Raw genomic sequence first — 20,847 nt, 5'->3', positions numbered from 1 at the left:
TCAGATAGTACTGATAAAACATGTATGAACAACAACAAAAAAACACAAACAAAAAATAAATAAACTGTACAAACTGATTCATATGAGGGGTTTTTTCAGGCCATAGTTTGTAACTCTTTTCAAATAAACTGTTGTAGGGAGAAGTCTGTTTGTCTATATTGCTAAGCAACGAGTCAACAATTTAACAGATTAGGAAACCGTAACTTACAGATCCAGCAATGTCTTCCAGCTATTCGGCAAACCAGGTAATCTAAATAACAACGCCAATAAAAACTCTAAACATTACACATTTTACTTCTCTGTTTATGCGTTTTTAAAACTTCTATTCACAGTATGACAGCGCCTTTAAACCGCACAGGCTGCAGAACTGGTGTGAGACTAAGCACTTCAAAGAGGTATAGGAAGTTTTCAACTCTTGATCATTTCCATTTCGTGTTAGATTTAAACAAATTTGTGCAAAAATAGATTTTTACAAAGATTTTATCTCCCTCTATGTGTGGGTATTTGCAGAGACCTAGTGCACAGGTGGGCCGTACCACCTTCATCGCTGATGATAGAGGACACCTGCTCCCAGGAGTGGGGAAGGTGAGATCACATCTTTCTTCTTTCCCCTCTTCACTGGAAGTGACGTTTTTCACTGTGAATATATGACTTCACTCCCTCACTGCGTGTGTGTTGCTACAGAGAGGCCTTGCATGGCCTGACTTTAAAGGCACCTGGGATCTACCTGCTCGCATCCCAGGCCAGCGAATCAACCCTACCGCCCGCTCTGTGGAGGGCCTCAACAGGCTCAAATCATGGGGACGGTACCCAAAGAACGCTGACATGTCTCAGCCACACAGAGGCAGCAAAAGCACAAATAGGCAGAAGGAAACTGGCGAGCAGGTTAGAGCCACACAAACACAACAACCTGGTGTGGTGTTGAGTCTGGAATTTTTCCATCCAGACTGATGTTTTCACAAACTCTGTGCTGTTTTCACAGTGTGTTTGTCAGTCATATGACTTACCCAAAAAAAGTTGCTGAGTACTGCTTCATCTTTCCAAGTAAATGTAATGTTTGAGCTGAATCTTGAGACTGCCTGAGCAGGTTTCAGCGAAGACTATCTTTATTTTTAACTACATGCTTTGGTACAAACATTACTGATTCACTATGATGAGTACAGAGAAAGCATATTGCTGTGAATGCTTTCATCAGCAACTACACTCATGTGAAAGAGACAATTTTCATAGGATTCTATGATATTCCATGATATATTCATTGTTCAGTAGCTTAACAAATGACCACAAAAAGAACATTCCTCTGAAAACAGTCAGGTAAAAAGACTGGATGGAAAATGAGTGAAAAAGAAACCAATATCTAAAGTAAAAGTTTAAAAAATCTTCAGAAAGCCTGGAACACTATTTCTCAAGACCACTTTAAAAATTGCAAGAAAATCTGGCTCCAGGAAACAAAATATAAAGAAATGAGTAGTGAAGACTTGTTATAGTTATGGTTGGAAAATTGTAGGTACATATTACTTTCCACAAGTCAAGGTCAAGGTAACTTTATTTATGCCCATAGGCAAGGTAAATTTTCTTTACAGAAAAATGTTAGCATTTGGCATCCCTTCAAAAACACACAATGTCAATAGAAAATTGTATTTGTTTAGTCAGTATAAGCTTTTAATGATATAAGTTTATTTGTGATAGAATGCTGCATGATGATCTTTTCCTTGCTTAGAACTGATTGTTCTTCATGAAACGTGTTCTGATACTTGTATCTGAATCTTTCCACAGCGATAGTAAGAAGTTGAACAAGCAGTTCTGATCTTGCACACACACACACACACACACACACAACAATCACATTTTACAGGGTATCTGATTGAGTCAGATTTTTGTTCAGATGTTACATCATATCCTTAAAAATGTATTTAGTGTGTCATCAAATAGAAAAACTTTCTAGATGCTCCTAATATCTTCTGTATATAAAAGACACTGTTCAGATTATGTCTTTAAAGCTAAAGGGAGGCCATGCTTATCTTTGAAAGACCATAACTATACCACTCCAAATAATATCTTCTTGGAGAGGAGGAATATACAAATAGGTTGTAAGTAACCGGAGCTACTGTCTTGTTTCCATGTGGTGAGAGGATGGAAATTAGCTGGCTTCAGGTTACCTCAGAGCGTTGTTGACATTTAAAGGTCTCTCTGGTCACTCTGGACCAAAACAGAAGAGGTAGAGGACCAAAGAAAAACAATAAGGAACCCAAGAGTACGGAAAACAAAGGGGTAGTTCTAAGGGTCTGCCTGGTAAGACAGATGAGCCATAGGGACCGGCTGTAAGGCAGAGAGTGCTTTGGAGGGCCGACCCCGGTGGAGAGGACCTTTTTAGAAACTTGACTGGGGGCTCACTTGGGACGGACAAAGGCAATCTAACACCCATGAGGAATTTTTATATTTTTTAGATAATTTTGGTTCTGTTTTTCAAAGAAACATGTGTCATTATTTTGTTTCACATTTTTCATTTACTTATTATCTTCTGTCCCTTGAAGTGGAAATCAGGTTTTATTTGATCGCAGAATAATGATGATAGGTGAGCGAGGCAGAGAGGGTTTTCCTCAGAACTGGAGTCATACTTAGCAGTCAGATGATTAGGGCTGCAACTAACAATTATTTTGATAGTCGACTAATCTGCCTAATTTTTCTTCTATTAGTCGATTAGTCAACTATTATTTCAGCAACTCTTATGTCCGCTTCCTGTGGGCAGACCTCATGTTCTGGCTTTAGTGCCTCACCTGCTCAAGTCTGCCCACCCATGAATTTCACCCTGTTATCTCATGACCCAGAAAACATTTGAATTTGAAAAAAAAATCTGATTTATTTTTAACATAAGACCGTCAGAATAAAAATGAAATAAATGAAAATATTAAGTAATACAAATTTAAGTGCAAGTAGTATTTAAACAAAATTAATGATGTGCAAACAGGAAACTAAAATGGCTTCTGTCCACAAGTTCGAATATGTCATGGATCGCTGTGTGGCAAGCAGGAGGAGGACCCAAATGCAAAACTCACAGACACGGGGATGAACTCGAGAAACACAGCTTTAATGCTGGCACGGCAGAACACAGGAAATACAAAACTAAACTGGGAAAAGTAAACTAACACTCGCAGGTAGACACAGGAAGATCCACACAACATGAGGGAGAACGCGACACAGCACTGAGGGAGACGCAGACATAAATACACCAAGGGTTAACGAGCGGAGTGGGAGCACAGGTGACACTGATAATAATCACGAGACATGGCAGGAGTGAACACAACACTGGCGGGGAGACGGGCGAAGCGAAACAGGAAGTACAGAGGTTCAGACAGGAGGAGAGAGAGCACGAGTAGAACACCAACATAACGGGCAGGGGAGACACGGAATAAACACGAAAGGGGACGAGGGCTCATGAATACACAGAGGGGCACACAGGGGGTGAGAGTCATAAAGGGAAAGCACTCAGGAAACAACACAACAGGGCAACTCAGGAAACAGAGCCTAAACAGGGAACTGAATACAAAGATACATGAGAATTAAAAATACTGGGCCAACATGGCCCATGACCCCCCCCCCCCCCCCCGCAAGGGCTGGCACCCGACAGCCCCAACCCGCGAACAAAAACAAGAAAAACAGAAAACAACCCACCCAGGGCGGGAGGCGGGGGACCAGGACGGAGGGACCAGAACAGGAAACAAAACCACCAACAGAAAACACAGGAGCACAAGACACTAGTCCATAATAAATGTCAGGAGGCCGACCCAGGGCCCACAGGCACAAAAGTTCACGGGTCACACGGTCGGGGGGCCGACCAGACGGGTGGCACAGGTGACAGAGCTGGTCCGGAGGCCGGCCGCGTAGAAGAAGGCGGCGGCCAAGGAGATGATAGAGCAGTTCAGGAGGCCGACCGTGCGGAAGGCAACGGCGGCACTCCGGCGTCAGGCGTGGTGGCCGAGGCCCGGTGGGCACAGGACCGGACGAGGCAGGACCAGACGGTGGCGTGGCAGCCACAGGCGAAGCGGGGGCCGGACCAGGCGAAGCGGGGGCCGGACCAGGCGAAGCGGGGGCCGGACCAGGCGAAGCGGGGGCCGGACCAGGCGAAGCGGGGGCCGGACCAGGCGAAGCGGAAGCAGATGCTGGAGCTGGAGCAGGCAAAGACAAGGCTGAAGCAGATGCTAGAGCCGGACCGGGCGAAGCTGAGGCGGAGGCCGGACCAGGCGAGGATGCAGATTCTGATGAAGCCGGACCAGGCAAAGACAGGGCCGGACCAGGCAGAGCTGCAGAGGCCGGACCAGGCGAAGACGGGGCCGGACCAGGCAGAGCTGCAGAGGCCGGACCAGGCGAAGACGGGGCCGGGCGAGGCGGGCGCAGGTGGCAGCTGAACGGGCCCCTCGGACCCTCCAGCGGAGACAGGAGGCTGAACGGGCCCCTCGGACCCTCCAGCGGAAACGGATGCAGAGCCAGCGGGTGCGGGGACCTTTGGCACCGCGGGCGCTGACTGTGGCGGCACAGGGCACGCAGTCGGCTTAGGATGCAATGGCTGGGGCTGTGCAGGGCAAACAGTCAGTTCAAAGTGTGTCAGCACCGCGTAATCCTCAGCTGGCAAAGAAGGCTCACAAAGGCTTCCAGCTGAGGTGGACAGTGACTGAACGGGTTGCTGGGCTAAGCACTGAGCTGGTGACAGAGTCAATAACTGAGCTGACAAACGAACAGGCAATGAAGCAAAGGACTGGAGCGGTAACGGAGCGGATGACTGAGCAGACTGAGGAGCTAATGGCTGCGCTAGAGACTGAGCTGGTAACAAAACAGGAACCTGTGCTATGACCTGAGCTACTGACTGCGCTAAAGACAGGGGTGCACGTTGCAGTGATGGCGGGACAGCAGGTAGTAGAACCGATGACTGAACAGGAGACGGAGCTGCTAACTGTGCTAAAGTCTGGACTGGTGACAAAACAAGAATCTGTGTTAACAACTGAGCTACAGACTGTGTTATGGATAGTAATGCTAGTTGAAGTGGTAGTTGCGCTTGTGGTTGAACAGGTGTCTGACTCTGGGTTGCTCTCCTTCTGGGAACAGGAACAGGTGCTAGGCCTGGCCGAACACCAGCCATCCCCACCCGAGAAACAGATACGGGTGCAGGGACGAGCTGGGCTCTGGCTGCCTTTACCCTGGGGGCCGGTGTAGGTGCAGGAGCAAGCTGGACCTCTGTCGCTCCCACCCGAGGAACTGAGACGGGTGCAGGAGGCGGCAGGGTCGCAGCTGACCTCACCCGGGGAACCGGAACAGGAGCAGGCAAAGTCTGGGTGTCCATCAACCCCACCCGAGGAGCAGGTACAGGTGCTGGGATGATAGGAGCCTCTGCCAGTCTGGGAACAGAAGCAGGGACCAGCTGGACCTCAGCTACCCTCTCCCGAAGAACTGATACGGGAGCTAGGGGAGGCTGGGCCCACGCTGCCTTGGTTACAGAAACTGAAGCGGGAGAGCTGAGCTCAGGAGCAGAAACAGACACAGGGAAAACGGAGTTAGTGGAACTAGAAACAGTGTTAGCGAACAGAGATTCATGGCGGGCCACTCCCAGCGACTCTGTAGGCCTTAAGCTGTCCATGTTAGGTGTAGTAGTCCCTAAAACAGTCATTGCACAGGAAGATCCAGGTTTAGCAGAGTCAGAGTCTGTAATACCGGGCACAAAGGGATCCATTATGGACACAGGAGCATTCACACAGACCGTTTCTAGATGTACAGGTTGGGGAGCAGCATAGTCCAGGAGTGGAGACACTGTTAACTTCACAGTGCTGTTCACAAGTATGCGGCTCAAAAACGGTCTTTTGCTTCTCTACGGTGAAATAATCTGTCTGTGAGTTAATTGCTGCTGACCTGGGAGGAGCACAGGAAACATAGTCGCTCTCAAACACGGGCGTGAGGGTAGGCACTGCAGGACCAGAATTAACAGACCCAGACTTCCCAGACACGGAGTTAATGGCCTCAGGGATGACGCGCACGGGGCTTACAGTGCCAGGATTCTTTAATTTAGCATGAACAGCAGTCTCTAGAGGGGTGATGAAGTCAGTCTCGTGCGTAATAGAAGCGGAGGCGAACGTAGAAACAGTATGAGGAGCAGCTTTAGCGTGGCGACGGCGTGAGCGTCGTGTTTCCCCGGGAACTGTGCCATGAGTTCCCGAGGCAGTGGGTGCAGGCACTTCGGTGATGTCGGCTGGCTGAGCCGATGACGAACCGGGCTGCGCCGGAGAAACAGGGAGCTTGTGCAGCTCTGAGCGCGGAAGTCCCAGGTAGAGCGCAAAAGCCTGCAGCGGAGTAAGGTCGTTTGTCGACGGCTCAAAACCACTCCCCGACCGCCGAGTAACCCTCTTCTTTGCGCGGGACGTGGGCGGTGACCGGAGAGGCGAACCAGAAGTCGAAAAGGCCGGAGGAGTTGTGGCAGGCGATAGGCCGACTCCTCCAACTCTTCTTACCGTGGGGCGGTGTGGGGAAAAAGCAGCAGCCTTTGCCATTTGGACGCTGCGCGGCCCACCTAGCGCCCATCGAGTCCCATGAAAGGCAGACTCGTGCTCCCGGGCGTGCCGAGCCTCCTGCCTTCTCCTCTCGCTAGGGAAGGCGGAGTTTGCACGCTGCCGGTTCCGAACGGAGTTTGCTGGGTCCATTACTGGTCGCGTTCTTCTGTCATGGATCGCTGTGTGGCAAGCAGGAGGAGGACCCAAATGCAAAACTCACAGACACGGGGATGAACTCGAGAAACACAGCTTTAATGCTGGCACGGCAGAACACAGGAAATACAAAACTAAATTGGGAAAAGTAAACTAACACTCGCAGGTAGACACAGGAAGATCCACACAACATGAGGGAGAACGCGACACAGCACTGAGGGAGACGCAGACATAAATACACCAAGGGTTAACGAGCGGAGTGGGAGCACATGGGGAACACAGGTGACACTGATAATAATCACGAGACATGGCAGGAGTGAACACAACACTGGCGGGGAGACGGGCGAGGCGAAACAGGAAGTACAGAGGTTCAGACAGGAGGAGAGAGAGCACGAGTAGAACACCAACATAACGGGCAGGGGAGACACGGAATAAACACGAAAGGGGACAAGGGCTCATGAATACACAGAGGGGCACACAGGGGGTGAGAGTCATAAAGGGAAAGCACTCAGGAAACAACACAACAGGGCAACTCAGGAAACAGAGCCTAAACAGGGAACTGAATACAAAGATACATGAGAACTAAGAATACTGGGCCAACATGGCCCAGGACCGTGACAGCATAAAGTTTCAAATTAATTTAAAAAGATTTTATTTTCGAGTTTAGAGATGATTCAGTTCATTAATTTCCGATTGTAGTGAACATGCTCTGGAGTGAGGCTTGCTCTTATCTTTGAGATGATGTTCCCAGCTGTTGATAACTATGCTAAAGATGCTCTCTATCATGACTTCAGCCATTTGAAAGGTGCATGAGCTTCTCAAATGGCTTTAGTGTTTTTTAGCCCAACCAGAAGCCTTGGATGAACCGGGATGTTCGTCTCCTCCTGAAGGCCCACAACACTGCCTTTAGGTCAGGAGATGCACACGCCTACAGTACAGCCAGGGCTAATCTAAAGAAGGGCATCAAAAAAGCCAAACACCATTACAAAAAGAAGGTAGAAGAACACTTCTCCAACTCCAACCCCTGACGCATGTGGCAAGGACTCCAGACCATTACAGACTACAGGACCACCAAACCCTCCCCGCATCCTCTGATGTCTCCTTCCTCAATGAGCTCAACAACTTTTATGCTCGTTTTGAGCGAGGGAACCCCACAACCACAACCAAAACAGACATGATGCCAGACCACCAACCTTTGACTCTCTCCCCCACCAATGTAGGAGCGGTGCTGAGCAGGATCAATGTCCACAAGGCTGCAGGTCCTGATGGCATCCCCGGGCGTGTTCTCAGAGCGTGTTCTGGGGAGCTTGCAGGAGTGCTCACAGACATATTCAATCTGTCCTTGGCCCACGCTGTGGTACCGGCCTGCTTCAAATCCACCTCCATCGTCACGATACCCAAAAACTCCAACCCATCTTGCCTCAATGACTACCGCCCAGTAGCACTCACCCCCATCATCGCTAAGTGCTTAGAGCTAGCACACTTCAAATCCTGTCTCCCCCCCACCCTGGACCCCCACCAATTCGCATACCGCCAGAACAGGAGCACAGAGGATGCAGTCTCCATCACACTGCACTCTGTCCTCTCACACCTGGACAACAACAACACAGAACAGCCAGAATGCTGTTTATAGACTTAAGTTCAGCATTCAATACAATCCACCCCTCACAATTCATCAGGAAACTGACAGACCTGGGCATTAGTTCCCTCATCTGCAAATGGTTACTGGACTTCCTGACCAACCGCCCCCAACATGTCCGGCTGGATAACCGCTGCTCATCATCAATCACAATGAACACCGGTGTACCACAAGGCTGTGTGATGAGCCCTTTCCTCTACTCCCTCTTCACCCACGACTGCAGACCTGCTGATGGTTCCAACACCATCATTAAGTTTGCAGATGACACCAAGCTCCAAGCTGGTCAAGAAGGCTCAGCAGCGCCTCTTCTTCTTGAGGACTCTGAGGAAGAACTACCTGTCCTCAGACATCCTGGTGAACTTCTATCGCTGCACCATCGAGAGCATCCTGACCAACTGTATAACAGTCTGGTACGGGAACTGCTCTGCCTCGGACCGGAAGGCGTTGCAGAGGGTCGTGAAAACTGCCCAGCGCATCGCCGGAGCACCACTTCCGACCATAAAGAACATCTACAGGAAGCGGTGTCTGAAAAGGGCTGGGAAAATCATCAAAGACCCCAGTCACCCATCACATGGACTCTTCACCCTCCTGCCCTCTGGGAGGCGCTACAGGAGCCTCCGGACTAAGACCACCAGGTACCGGAACAGCTTCTTCCCCACAGCTGTCAGACTCCTGAACTCTGCCTCCTGACATCTGACCCACGTTAAACTCATGGACTGAACATACACACACCCACAACCACCTACACACACACACAATGGACAACTGTACCCTCAAACACACAATAATAACATGGACTGAACCACCACTCACAACCACTAGCACTTTATATAGCCTCTGTAGAAATTATCCACATACCTCACTTATCTTAACTGCACTACTGTATAGCTCTGTGTAAATAATCATTCTGTACATACGATAATTTTTAATCCTACAACTGTTTATAACTTGCATAGTTCACATTTTTGTATAGCAGTAGATCTCAGATTTCTGTATAGTTTTTTATATTTATATCCTGTTCATAGCCTGTACATAGCTTGTACTCACTACATACTTATAGTTATAGAATATTCATAACATACTTCATACCGTGTACATTATAACATACCATAATAGACCCATTTCTGTAATATACTTACATATCTATATTATTGCTAATATATATAGTAATATATCTATATCACGGCTAAAGCACTTCTGGATGGATGCAAACTGCATGTCGTTGCCCTGTGCCTGTGCATGTGCAATGACAATAAAGTTGAATTCTATTCTATTCTATTCTAACAATAAAATTCTGTGTCAACAAATTTTATATATTCGACGACAGCGATTATGGCGACGAATCCTTGCAGCCCTACAGCAGATGAGGTGGAGGCATGCCAGACAATAGAGCAAGAAGGTGAAAGCTAACACAGAGGACATATACCAGCTTTTGGGGAACCCGCGAAAGGGAAAAATGACAACAGGCAAAGCTATTATGGATAAGAAGTATTGTGTAAGCTGGGGCTTTGAAATTGTGGGATTTGGTTTCTCAGTTTCCATGCAGGACACTAGCCTGTGAAGGGAATCATTTTTCCATGGCAGCCTTGTTGCATTATGTTTAAGTGGCTTTAAGAGCAGAATAAAGCCCTGACTTTCCACAGGGCTTTATTATTTTCCTGTTTATCAGTTACAAGACAATATAACTTCTAACTATTAAATAATAACTATTATAACTTGAAAAGACTAAATTCTGATCCTAGGTTATCTGAGCCATTCAGTAACCACAGATATGCTGAAGAATGTTTTGCTCCAGAATGTTTCATGAGAATTCAACTGAATATCATGGTTTGGGGTTGACAATAATGAATGAATAATTTCATTCATTATTGTTTTGATTTGGAGAAGTGGGCTTTGAGGTCTCCAGTTTAGTCATAAATAACTTTAGGCTTAATTGTGAACTTACTCTTCCCTTTGTCTCATCTCTGGGTTTCATCCTTTAGTACCTTCCATGTTAAGGCTATCATGTTTCTGATGCTTTTGTCAGGCTTGTGTGTCTTAATCCTGTGTGCTTATCTTTCCTGTTTTATTTTGATAGTCCCTTGTCTTGCGTGCTAAATGTTCCGTTTTGCTTCCTCTGTCTAATTTGTCCCTGTTGTTTTTCCCAGCCCTCCCCTACTCATCCTCCTGTGTATATATTGTGTATGTGTTGTGTCAGTCTCCCTTTGTTTATCTGTTCAGTTTCCCTCAGTGTTATCTAGCCCCTTGTACCTCTGAGTATTTTCCCAGTTTAGGTTGTGTAATCCAAGGTTTTTAGTTTCTTTTGTATTTTCATGCTCAGTTTTTGTTCTTGGAAGTTCAATCTAATAAACCACCCGCTTTTATTTAAGATGATCTTGTCTCCAAGTGTCTGCACATCACACTTGGTTTCCACAAACCTTTGACACTGAAAGGGTTCTTATTCCCCCTTCTAGATATAATAATGGCTAAAAGCTTCAGAGTCCTACATTAAACAGTTCTTAATATTACAGATGGTACATCTGTCACACTGTCCCTGCTCAGGCTCTTCAAAAGATGATATGTCTTCCTCTTAGCTTTCAACTTCTTGCTCTGATATCTGGCCTTCCTCCACCTCATCATACCCTGACAGCAATGAGACTGATTCCGCTTCCACAGTTCTGAATAAAATCCTTTGGGCCTCTTTCTGCTCTCTGCATCCTGAAGTATGAGAATTGGTTCAAAGCCAGTAGGGCACTGAATAAAAGTTATGTTTTGGAAGGGTAAAATTACTTTACATTCCTGAAATCCTACTTAATCCCAGTCCCTGTCAGAACTGTTGCTGCAGCTTTCTGAATCAACTGGGAGCTTTTTGTTCAGGGAGCCTTTATGGCAGTCTGCTGAATTACTTTGAGTTGTCAAGCCTGGAAGTAATAACTTCATGAATCTTTTCAGCATCTCTTTGAAACAGGATGTTTCTAACTTTGGAGTTATTGTGCAAATGAAGGGCCAGCCTTATATATTTGATATGCACATCAGTAACTAAAGCTGACTAATTGCTTGCAACCTATTGGGACTTATTAAGTATGAAATATATTTGTAATAGGTGGATATCGGTCTGGCTCCAAGATGAATTTGATTAAACTAGTATATCCAACATCAGTCAAAAGAGCATGTGCCCAGACCTTAGTTCAGCTAAGACTAGCCCCCCCCTTCCTACTCTTGTGCACATAGTAAGTGGTAGTAAAGACTTTTAATGCTACAGTCACACTTCCGTCCGTGGCTCATGGTCACTGACATTAGCAAATGTCAGCAAGTTAAGAATGTAAAAATGTTAAAAAGTATTCCTTTATATTGGGGGTTACTGATTAGATGTGCTTACTTTATGACAGTTTTCTGTGTGTGACACACAGTTTTTGGCATTTAACATTATCTGGTGACTACAGCTGCGCTATAACAGTTACAGTAGGAACACTGTGCCAAGAATGAAGGCAGTTCTGTGGATGACTTCAGCCCTGCTAGTGTGTTTAAGCCAAGTCTATGAAAACTTCTAAATCAATATTAGTACTGAGAGGGAATAAAAAGAAGAAGAATTAAAAAGCACAAGTTGTCTACCAGGACTAGTTCTTAAAGAAAAGCAAACAGTTATAAACGGAATTCCTTTAGCTTATTTGTTTCTTGCAGTGTACGGTGTATCCATATAAATGGCCCACCCTGTATTTCATGTTTTTAGTAGTGATTTTATAAGACCACAAGCAAGTTGTGCAGCAAACATAGTAGTTAGCTGGAGGTATGTTAATTTAATATATTTGACGTTAAAAAAAAGGATATTTATGCAGTGCAATGTAATATATATTGTATTGCCTGCTACAGGACAGGCTGCACATGTGAATTTGTCAGTTTTTTCCTCCTCCTTTTTTTTGCATTTTCCTCCCAAGTTGGTTTTAGAGTACGGTCACATTTTAAAACTGATTTTTTTATTTTGGGTTTGCTTTTATGCCTACTGGGTGCAATATTGGTCAGGCAATGCGCAATCCCTGAGCTGAGCTCTTACCTTAGAGAGATTAGGCCTTGCATAGGTGCTCACTGTGAGTGGAGTTGCTGTGCTTAAGATTATAGTGCTACCAATCTTTGAACTTAATCTGTTCGATGACAGGTTTTCTTTAACAAACTCAGAAAACTTGATTTTCTCTCTGAGTCCTCACCTTCTGCTGCATTTTAACCAGGTGACTAACATGATAATTCAGTTCTTCATTAATAAAGTTGCAAAGATGTGAGAATTCATTTGCCGAATTCTACAATTTTCATGAAACATTGGTTTGCTTAATTATTTTTGTACTTAACATTACTGCTTTCACAGTTATTCAGCTCTCAGCGACAGTGATTACGTCACAGATTTATTATCAGCTCAGAATCAAATCTATAGACTCCATCTCTGTAATTCTGTAGACAGTAATGCTGTCAGTTAGTTTTCTTACACTGCGAACATTTACTGTACGTTACAAACTATGTGGTAATTGGTCACATTGATCTTTTTCAACTAACGCATGTGTTTAAATCAGGTTGAACAAGAAACTCAGAGTTGATCAATTTGTTTTTAAACTCAGAGTTTGAATCTGCTTCCTGGAACAGGGCCCTGACATTATAAAGAATGCAGAATTTTTAAAGCACTTTGTTTTCATTTAACAGCAGTACCATTAAAAAGTATAGTGAATTTAAATGTTTCAGCTTCTGTTTCAATCCTTTTCAGACCAGTTTGAAAGTACTGCAGGATGATGCCACCCAGTCTGCTGCAGCTGAAGCCCGACCAGCTTCTCAGAATTGGTCCACTACTGGGAGTGACAGAACTACCAACCAGAACCGGGCAGGCTCACAGGCAGCAACAGAACAAGCTACAGGAAATGACAGGCTGCCTAGCCATTGCTCTGCAGCTGAAAAGAATTCAGCTTTGAATCAGGCTGCTGTGGAGAAAAACCATATCAGGCCTGATACTGGTGAGGGGAGACAAACAAGAAATATGTCAGCAAAAGCAGTCAGCCAGCCATCACAAGCATCCATCGAGCAGAGACAGAGAAAGATACAGCAAGACCTGTGAACAGTCCTTTATTTCTCAGTGCATCAGAAAATGACAGAAACCTATAAAAATAAATACACCTGAACAATAGTAATGTTGACCAGTTGTAATGAATCCATTTTCAGCATGTGAATTATGGAAAGGAAAAAAATGGTAATACAAGGAAATGTTATTGGTGTTGCCTGAAATGTTACTGATTGCACTCAAACTGCCCACTATATCAGCCCTTCACTTCTCCTGTGCCTTTTACCTCTAATCTGATTTTTTTTTTTTGTCAAGTTGACACTCCAATCAAGAATCTCTTATTATTCCGTCAGCTGACCAGTGTAATGAGTTCCAGCATTACTGAATGATGGAGAAGAATAAAATACATTGTTCTCTCACACACGCTGTTGGTTAGTGGTAGGTTCAGCAGCATTTTGCAGTTTTAGTCTGTCACATTTGTAAACCTTGTATACACTGGGTTCTGTTTTATAAAGCTAATCATTGGGAAATTGTAAGCAGCCCATTTTTGTCTCCTACTATATCAAACCATGAACGGATGAAGTCAGAGTTTTTGGCAAATACTGTGGTGTTTATCCTCCATCTTTGTTAATCCAGACTGTATTAATTTGGAATCTGTGGGTGCTCCCAGAAGACGGGGTATGTGTTCATTTATTACATGAAATGGGTTGATTGGATACTTCATAATTCAATCCAGAAGCAGGGCATGTGACCATGAAATGAAAATTGGCAGTGCCAAAAAAAAAAAAAAAAAAAAAAAAGGCAAGAGGGGCATTCTCACAGAATATTTTTAATCTACTTTTTACACTATAAACTTTAATTACTGCCCTACAAAAAGAAGTAGATGCAGAAATTTAGTTTTTAGCCAAATTAAAGTGAAATTAATCTCACTGATTATTATCTGTTATATATTCTAAAAGTGGAACAGATTTGTCTAATTAGCTGAATGAATGCAAGTTTCAGTGGAAAGACATACCTTTGTGTCTTCAGTGCATATCTTTGTTGGGCTGTGTTAAAAACATGCTGTTCAACAGGTGGCTAATGGATGGACACTTTCTCTCAGAGAGAAATAGCTACTTTTGTCTGCTCTGTTATTCACAACAGGTTGCCACAGTGGCTAACTCTGCATGCAGGAAAGGTAAATGGACTAGTTCTTATGTAGCATTTATCTACTCGAGCACTTTATACAAGATGTCTCATTCGCCCATTTATACATCAGTGTTCAACCGCTTTCTATGTAACATTCACACCCACTCACAATCAAATGAATACATCAGGATTCAGTATTTTACCCAAGGATACTTTGGCATGCTTTTATCAGCCCAGTTTAATGCAAAAGAGTGTAAACTGGTCTGAAGCAAGTTAGATGTGCAATATAAATTTAATCTAGTCAAGGGATCCATTCATCCTCTTAACTGTTTATCAGATTTAGATTTGGGCATGGGAGCCTGAAGCCAAGAGTCACCTGAGCTGGTTACCAGTCCATCACAAGACCAACAGAAAAATGGTCGATGACTCATGCTCACATTCACACCTGCAGAAAATTTACAACCAAAAGTTAACCTAACGTGCATGTCTTTGGACTGTAGGAAGAAGCTACGGTGCCCAAAGAGAACCTACACAGACACAAGGAGAACATATAAACTCCAAATAAAACTTTCAGTTGGCATATTTGAACCCAGACTTTCAATCCTGTGAGCCAACAGAAAGAACCCAGTGTACTGCTTTTGTGATATTGAAAACTCAACCTACCTTGTTAACCCATTACCCTTTATAGTGCACCCCGCAGAATTAAATAAAAACATATGTACTTATTGGAAAAAGGAGCTGAGGTATTTAAGAAAGCAAAAATTCCTATTTAAAAAAAAAAAAAAGGAAAGACAGAAAGATCAGACTGCAAATGGGACCCGGCGTCTTTTATCCCCTCTGTGTAGTTGTTGTAACATGTGACAGATGTACACTATTTATAGATCTGGCCTGAGGTTTGAATCAGGCTGCTGGTGCGAAAGGCCATAGCAGGCCTGATACTGGTGAGGGGAGACAAACAAGTAATATGTCAGCTAGCCATCACAAGCATTGACTACATATTGACCGTAGGTTTCAACCTACAGTCAATAGGTTTCATAATAAGCACATGGGTTTTCTCTCGTCTTCATTTTAAAACAATGAGTTAATGATGAGTGCAGTTTCACACACAATGCAATTACCCAAATGCATTAACAATACATACATACATACATACAACACATGGAGTTGGTTGTCTGCTTATAGCTCTTTGATTCTGTGAAGAGACAACATGTCATCACAAAGTTTGGTCAAACTTGCTTCAAAGTGACAATTTGCTTAGAGCACTTAGTTGATGTTTGATAAATAAAACATTTTAACAAGGCACACAAGTCCCAAGTTCAGTTTGTCAGATTTTGATCAAAATAGTTTTTAATCTGCCAGGAAGAACTAACATCTATGTCTATTGATGAGGTACAGTCAGCTTTGTGGTGATTCTGATTTTCGTAATGATCAACCAGTCCTTCTGAGTAGCTGTGACCTTTATCTTCAGACACGAAGAGGCTGAGCTGTACTTTTTATCCATCTCCTGCATTTTAAACTTTCCATTCTCAAATGTTCCCACTGACTCAAACTCTGTACAACTCTTCTCTTTGTCTGTGGCCACCACATTGTGACCCATCTCCACCTCACCTGACTCCAGGATGTCTTTGCCTCCTGACCCTGTTTCTACAAATATCCCTGTCACCACAGTAGGTTCAGTAAACACTACAGTCAGGCAATTTCCTTTTTCTGGGGTGCGGCCCCAGAAGAATCCTTCGCCAGCATCCCAGGCCAGCTTGGGGAAGTGCTTCTGATAGGTGGACATGTCAGAGTAAACTTCAGCTGAAGGATTGGTATAGACATCCTCCTCAAAATCCTTGTCTTTCAGCTTATTGTATGTGCCTTGAAATGAGGAGAAAGTTCCCATGTGTTGAAACAGCGAGGGTTTGAAAAGGATGGTCTCCTTTTGAGTCATCACCTCTCGGAAGTGAGTCATCAACCAGTCACAGGGCATTTCCTGGTAAAAGATGAAGAGGAAGCGAGCCAGAAGAGGAAGATGGGCTGATTTGTAGAGTTTACCAATATAGCCGAGGGCAGAGAATTCCAACGTTGCCCAGGTGAACTTCTTTCCTTCTTGCTCCTCAACTCGCTTTTTAATGGTTGTGAGGAAGTTTTTTGCAGAGAACACATCATCCTCTAGCTGGAGGTAATACCGTCCAAGACCTGCACAGTAGTGGATGAGGAAGGAATAATCCAGGTTCTGCTTGGAGCGGAACGTTACCCTTTCTGGAGCATCGTTGAAATTCCTCTTCAGACCTACAGAGAACCAGACAGATTTGTATCACAGGAAAAAAAAAACATTCAAACTGTATGTGAATGAATATGTACACTAGGGGTGATCGCATGTGAGCTGCACCTGTAATCGGAGGGTACCAGTCCTGGGGAACATGGATGACCAAAAGGTGGCCTTTTTCCAACTCAGAGGCAAAAGCTGATTTGATCTCCTTCACAGTGTCGACTCTCCAGCTGACGTCGAAATCTGCTAGCAGCACTACCACCACCATGAAGGAGTGCTCCTCAGGAGACGACTGGGAGAAGATGGATTTCAATGTGGGGACCAGATAGCTGCCCTTCTTCCTCTTTACTGAGGATAATCCAACAGATAAATACTCTGAAGCCGAAAGAAAAAGGAAAAAAAGTGAAGGGTTTTATGCCATTTCAAATCTAAAGCTGAGGTTAAAAAGTATTTCTGATAACAATTATTAAATAATGTGGTATGAAATTCAGCATGGTAACACCTTCAGACTGTGAGTAAATAAAAGTAAAACAAAAAAAAGGAGAATTAGCATTGAAATAAAAGCAATAAATGCATGACATAAATACCAAAATAATACAAAATAAGTCTGTGAAGGTTCTCAGTCATCCAGGTCATCGTAGTCAAAGGAGCTTGCAAAGAAAAGCGTCTGGACTTCTTTAAGTTGCTTGAAGACGTTTCACCTCTCATCCGAGAAGCTTCTTCAGTTCTAAGGGTCAAATGGTGGGGAGTCCCAGATTTAAACCCAGTGGGAGTAACCCCCCACAGAGGGACAAAAGGACCCCCTGATGATCCTCTAATCGCCTGAGCCAAGGTGTGAAACTGGGTGTGGGTCCCAATCAGCCAGAGTTTCGGGTGAGTTCATTGTGAAACCTGGCCCCACCTTATCATGCGAATTCCTGAAGTCAGATGGCCCAGGATGTGAGTGGGCATTAAGGCGTCTGGGGAGGGAACTCAAAACTGGATTATAGATGGCAGAGAGTTGGTGTCGTAAACCACCGCCTCTATTCAAAGATCTTTGAACAGAGGCGGTTTAAATCTGGGACTCCCCACCATTTGACCTTAGAACTGAAGAAGCTTCTCGGATGAGAGGTGAAACGTCTTCAAGCAACTTAAAGAAGTCCAGACGCTTTTCTTTGCAAGCTCCTTTGAATACAAAATAAGGCACAACTGCTCATACAAATAGGAATATGCAAGTGACAGTGAAAAAACGCATTCCATAGTTTCCATAAGTTAGAGAACAACACCGGAAAGTGCTGTCATTATTTCTCTACGTGACTTTTTGCAATTTCTTTCTTTTTTTTACAGTTTGAAAAGGCAGCAGCAGCCTTATTATAATAATGAGAACAAAGTGTGGAGACTCACTCTGTTGAGTAGGTAGCACTCCAGCAAGCAGCTGATAGGACACATTGAAACTCAGATAATCTGCCTGGTCAATCCAGGACTCCATACTAACCGGCCTGTCTGCTTGCCATGTTAACTCATTAAGAACTATTTCAGGTGACCTTGCAAAGACCTGCAAAACAACAACAACAAAAACAAACCCAAAAGACAAAAACATGATTATTGTCTGATTAGAATATACACGTTGATGAGTGAGACAATGCACTATCTTTGTTACTTTGCAAAGCAAGATGAGAGCAAGTGCAGTTACAGGGATGGTGACTTATACAAGTCTACCTCCAAGTAAGTAAGGTGCACAGTTTGAAAAATAACTCAAATATTCTATGTGTAGGTGTGTTCTTACAGCCAGAAGGAAGTCCGAATGGTTAATGAAGTATAATCCCCCAATGACAAGCAGCACTGCCACAACAATATTCTTCTTCTTCGAATGAATCCGCATTTCCTATCACAAACACATACGTGATATTCCATCCATTATGCTGGTGTGTGACGCAGTACAACTGTAAATAATTCGGCCAATAGTTAATGATTCAGAAGGCTTGGACACAGGTTACACGGAACTGAGTGTGTTGTTGTAACTTAGAGTCTCATATATACACTTTGTATGCATCAGATACAGTTTACTGAACACTGTTGCTCTGGTGTAAATAACCCTGTGTCGCAAGTTGCAAAAGCCCTTTAACATATTCTATAGAGATGCACATTGAGAACCACTTACAGTTCAGGACAAGAAACAAAATTGTCCCATTCAGTACATTTCTCATTTTATCTCATCTTTTACCAGTGCTGGAACTTGGTGAAAGTTCAATGAGTGAGCTTTCTGTGGGGCTATGTGAAACAGTGATGACACAGAGTGCTGACTGACCCTGATAAATTTTCTTTCTAATGTTAATGTTTTTTAAGATATTAATTGTCAGTGGTCTAGTTCTACTTGATCACAGTAAAAACACAGTTCAGTTTGGCTACAGGTATTTAGTACTAGAATGTGGCACAAAAGGATGAACACCACTCCTCCAGCAGATAAGTGTTGATTTGGCATTTTGGTGATGTTAAACACTGTAAGAAATCCCATTTGGGTTGAGATCCGGTGACTGAAGGCCACAGCATAAAGCCCTTTCAGTCAACCCACTCAGTGTGACTATAACTAAGTGTGACTATAACTAATTGTTTTAGCTACAGACAATTTATTTGTACTGATGTATTTAAATGCAAAAAACTGATTTCAAACACAAGCCCGCTGAGCAATCTGTTAAAGTTTGAGACAAACTCATGTGGCAGGCTCAGCCTTTATGGCACTGTATCCTAACTACCCAAATCTACTCGAGCGAAACCATCTGCAGCAACTGTTTATTATTTATTCAGCTTCCCCCCCTTTAATTTTTCCCTTGTCTGAATATTTCCTACAGCCATTACATAGCAGTCTCCCTCAGACGGAGTTTCTGCCAGTGTCGACTGTTACTGTAATCTTTTTTTCTTCTTGTTTGGTTACATTGTTTCCGAGTTCTAAACAGAGGAAAGGGCAGAGAGGTTACAGGGAAGCAGTAAACAAACACTGTAGATGATAAGAATGAGGTTTATAGCCAGGCTGCCCTACTCTTTTGTTTTTTTAAACGCACTGAGAAGTAAGGACAAGTAAGGAGATATGAAAAGCGTTGCGTAGTCTCATGTCAGACTAATCCTTAGAGCCAGGCTAGAGGACAAGCTTTACTTAGATTTTTAAAATGCCTTTGTTTTGTCAACGAGTACAGGGTCACTTCATAGAAGATACCAATTATAGCCGAGGCCACCTCATCTATAATTAGTACGCGGTCTCCTCTTTGATTTTTGCAATGTAACGCTCGCTGAAACAAACGCTTCCCGAACAGAACGACGAAACCGCAGTTACCCAAAAATGACAGAGTATAGAGAGCTGTCCGTGTGTTTTACCTTAAACAGCACTAATAATTTGAAGGTACCGCAAGAAAACTAGCCAGTCCTATGGAACGTTTTCAGATAGTGTCTACAAACAAGTGACTTCCGTAGAAGATATTTCAAGTTAAGAAATCCGGAAGATTTTTTTCTTGCTACCGTCTCTGCGCGATCAGGCTTTAAAAAAGCCATATCAATAGGGTTTAGCAATGATTTCCAACCGTCGCTCATAACACAAACACAGCCACACCGAAAAGTCTTGTATGAACCCACAGCTACGGTAAATGAGAAGAGTCCAAATGAAGAGTTAGCAGAAGGTACAGTAAATGAGCTAAACCAGGCATCCATCCATCCCGTCACTGAAAACAAAAAGCAGCTGCTGTGAGTCGGAACATAAATTATAAAGCTAATAAACTTGTGCCTGACCGGTATCTCCACTCACCTCCCTCCGCCGGTTGTCCTCAGCTCGATGGATAACAGTTAGTGAACGAGTTGCAGTCACGGCGTGATAATACTTACAGTACAACGCACCGAAAGTCAGAAAAGGCACTCACGGAAATGAAAAATGACTCGCCCCTTGGAACCCATGCATATAAACCAGTACTGCCGCATTCTGCACGTGTATTTCCACCTATAGTCCCCGACGCTCAACAGGCGACTCCAAGTAGCAGAGGCTGTACGCCAACCAGGTGTGGCGTCACGGTCGGACGACAGCCAACCGCTTACGTTCAAAGGCGGCCACATTCTTTAGAACTACACCAGGAAATTAAAGCAAACGCCCTGAGCTATTGTTGAC

General features: G+C 44.0%; 2 protein-coding genes across 4 annotated transcripts; one reads left to right on the top strand and one right to left on the bottom strand.

The window, feature by feature from the left end:
* Positions 1-117: 117 nt before the first annotated feature.
* On the top strand, positions 118-15,257 carry cfap126 (cilia and flagella associated protein 126). Its single transcript, XM_004575894.4, has 5 exons — positions 118-245; positions 333-395; positions 511-585; positions 685-885; positions 13,052-15,257. The coding sequence occupies exons 1-5, from the start codon at positions 219-221 to the stop codon at positions 13,394-13,396; spliced, it is 711 nt and encodes a 236-aa protein (XP_004575951.1). The 5' UTR covers positions 118-218; the 3' UTR covers positions 13,397-15,257.
* Positions 13,389-20,761, bottom strand: LOC101483483 (alpha-1,3-mannosyl-glycoprotein 4-beta-N-acetylglucosaminyltransferase C). 3 transcript variants are annotated; one of them, XM_004575896.5, is made up of 5 exons: positions 20,494-20,761; positions 18,487-18,585; positions 18,105-18,255; positions 16,842-17,096; positions 13,389-16,741 (listed from the first exon to the last, which is right to left on the bottom strand). In XM_004575896.5, the coding sequence occupies exons 2-5, from the start codon at positions 18,580-18,582 to the stop codon at positions 15,846-15,848; spliced, it is 1,398 nt and encodes a 465-aa protein (XP_004575953.1). In that variant the 5' UTR covers positions 18,583-18,585; positions 20,494-20,761; the 3' UTR covers positions 13,389-15,845. The 3 variants fall into 3 exon arrangements, with proteins under 3 accessions (XP_004575953.1, XP_004575954.1, XP_004575952.1); XM_004575897.5 differs by having other exon boundaries at positions 20,606-20,761; XM_004575895.6 differs by lacking the exon at positions 20,494-20,761 and adding an exon at positions 20,325-20,484.
* Between the last annotated feature and the right edge of the window lie 86 nt (positions 20,762-20,847).

Source organism: Maylandia zebra, linkage group LG20 (assembly GCF_041146795.1).
Source record: "Maylandia zebra isolate NMK-2024a linkage group LG20, Mzebra_GT3a, whole genome shotgun sequence".
NCBI lineage: Eukaryota > Metazoa > Chordata > Actinopteri > Cichliformes > Cichlidae > Maylandia > Maylandia zebra.
Note: the sequence above shows the minus strand (reverse complement) of the source record. Positions and strands in the feature narration are given on the sequence as shown.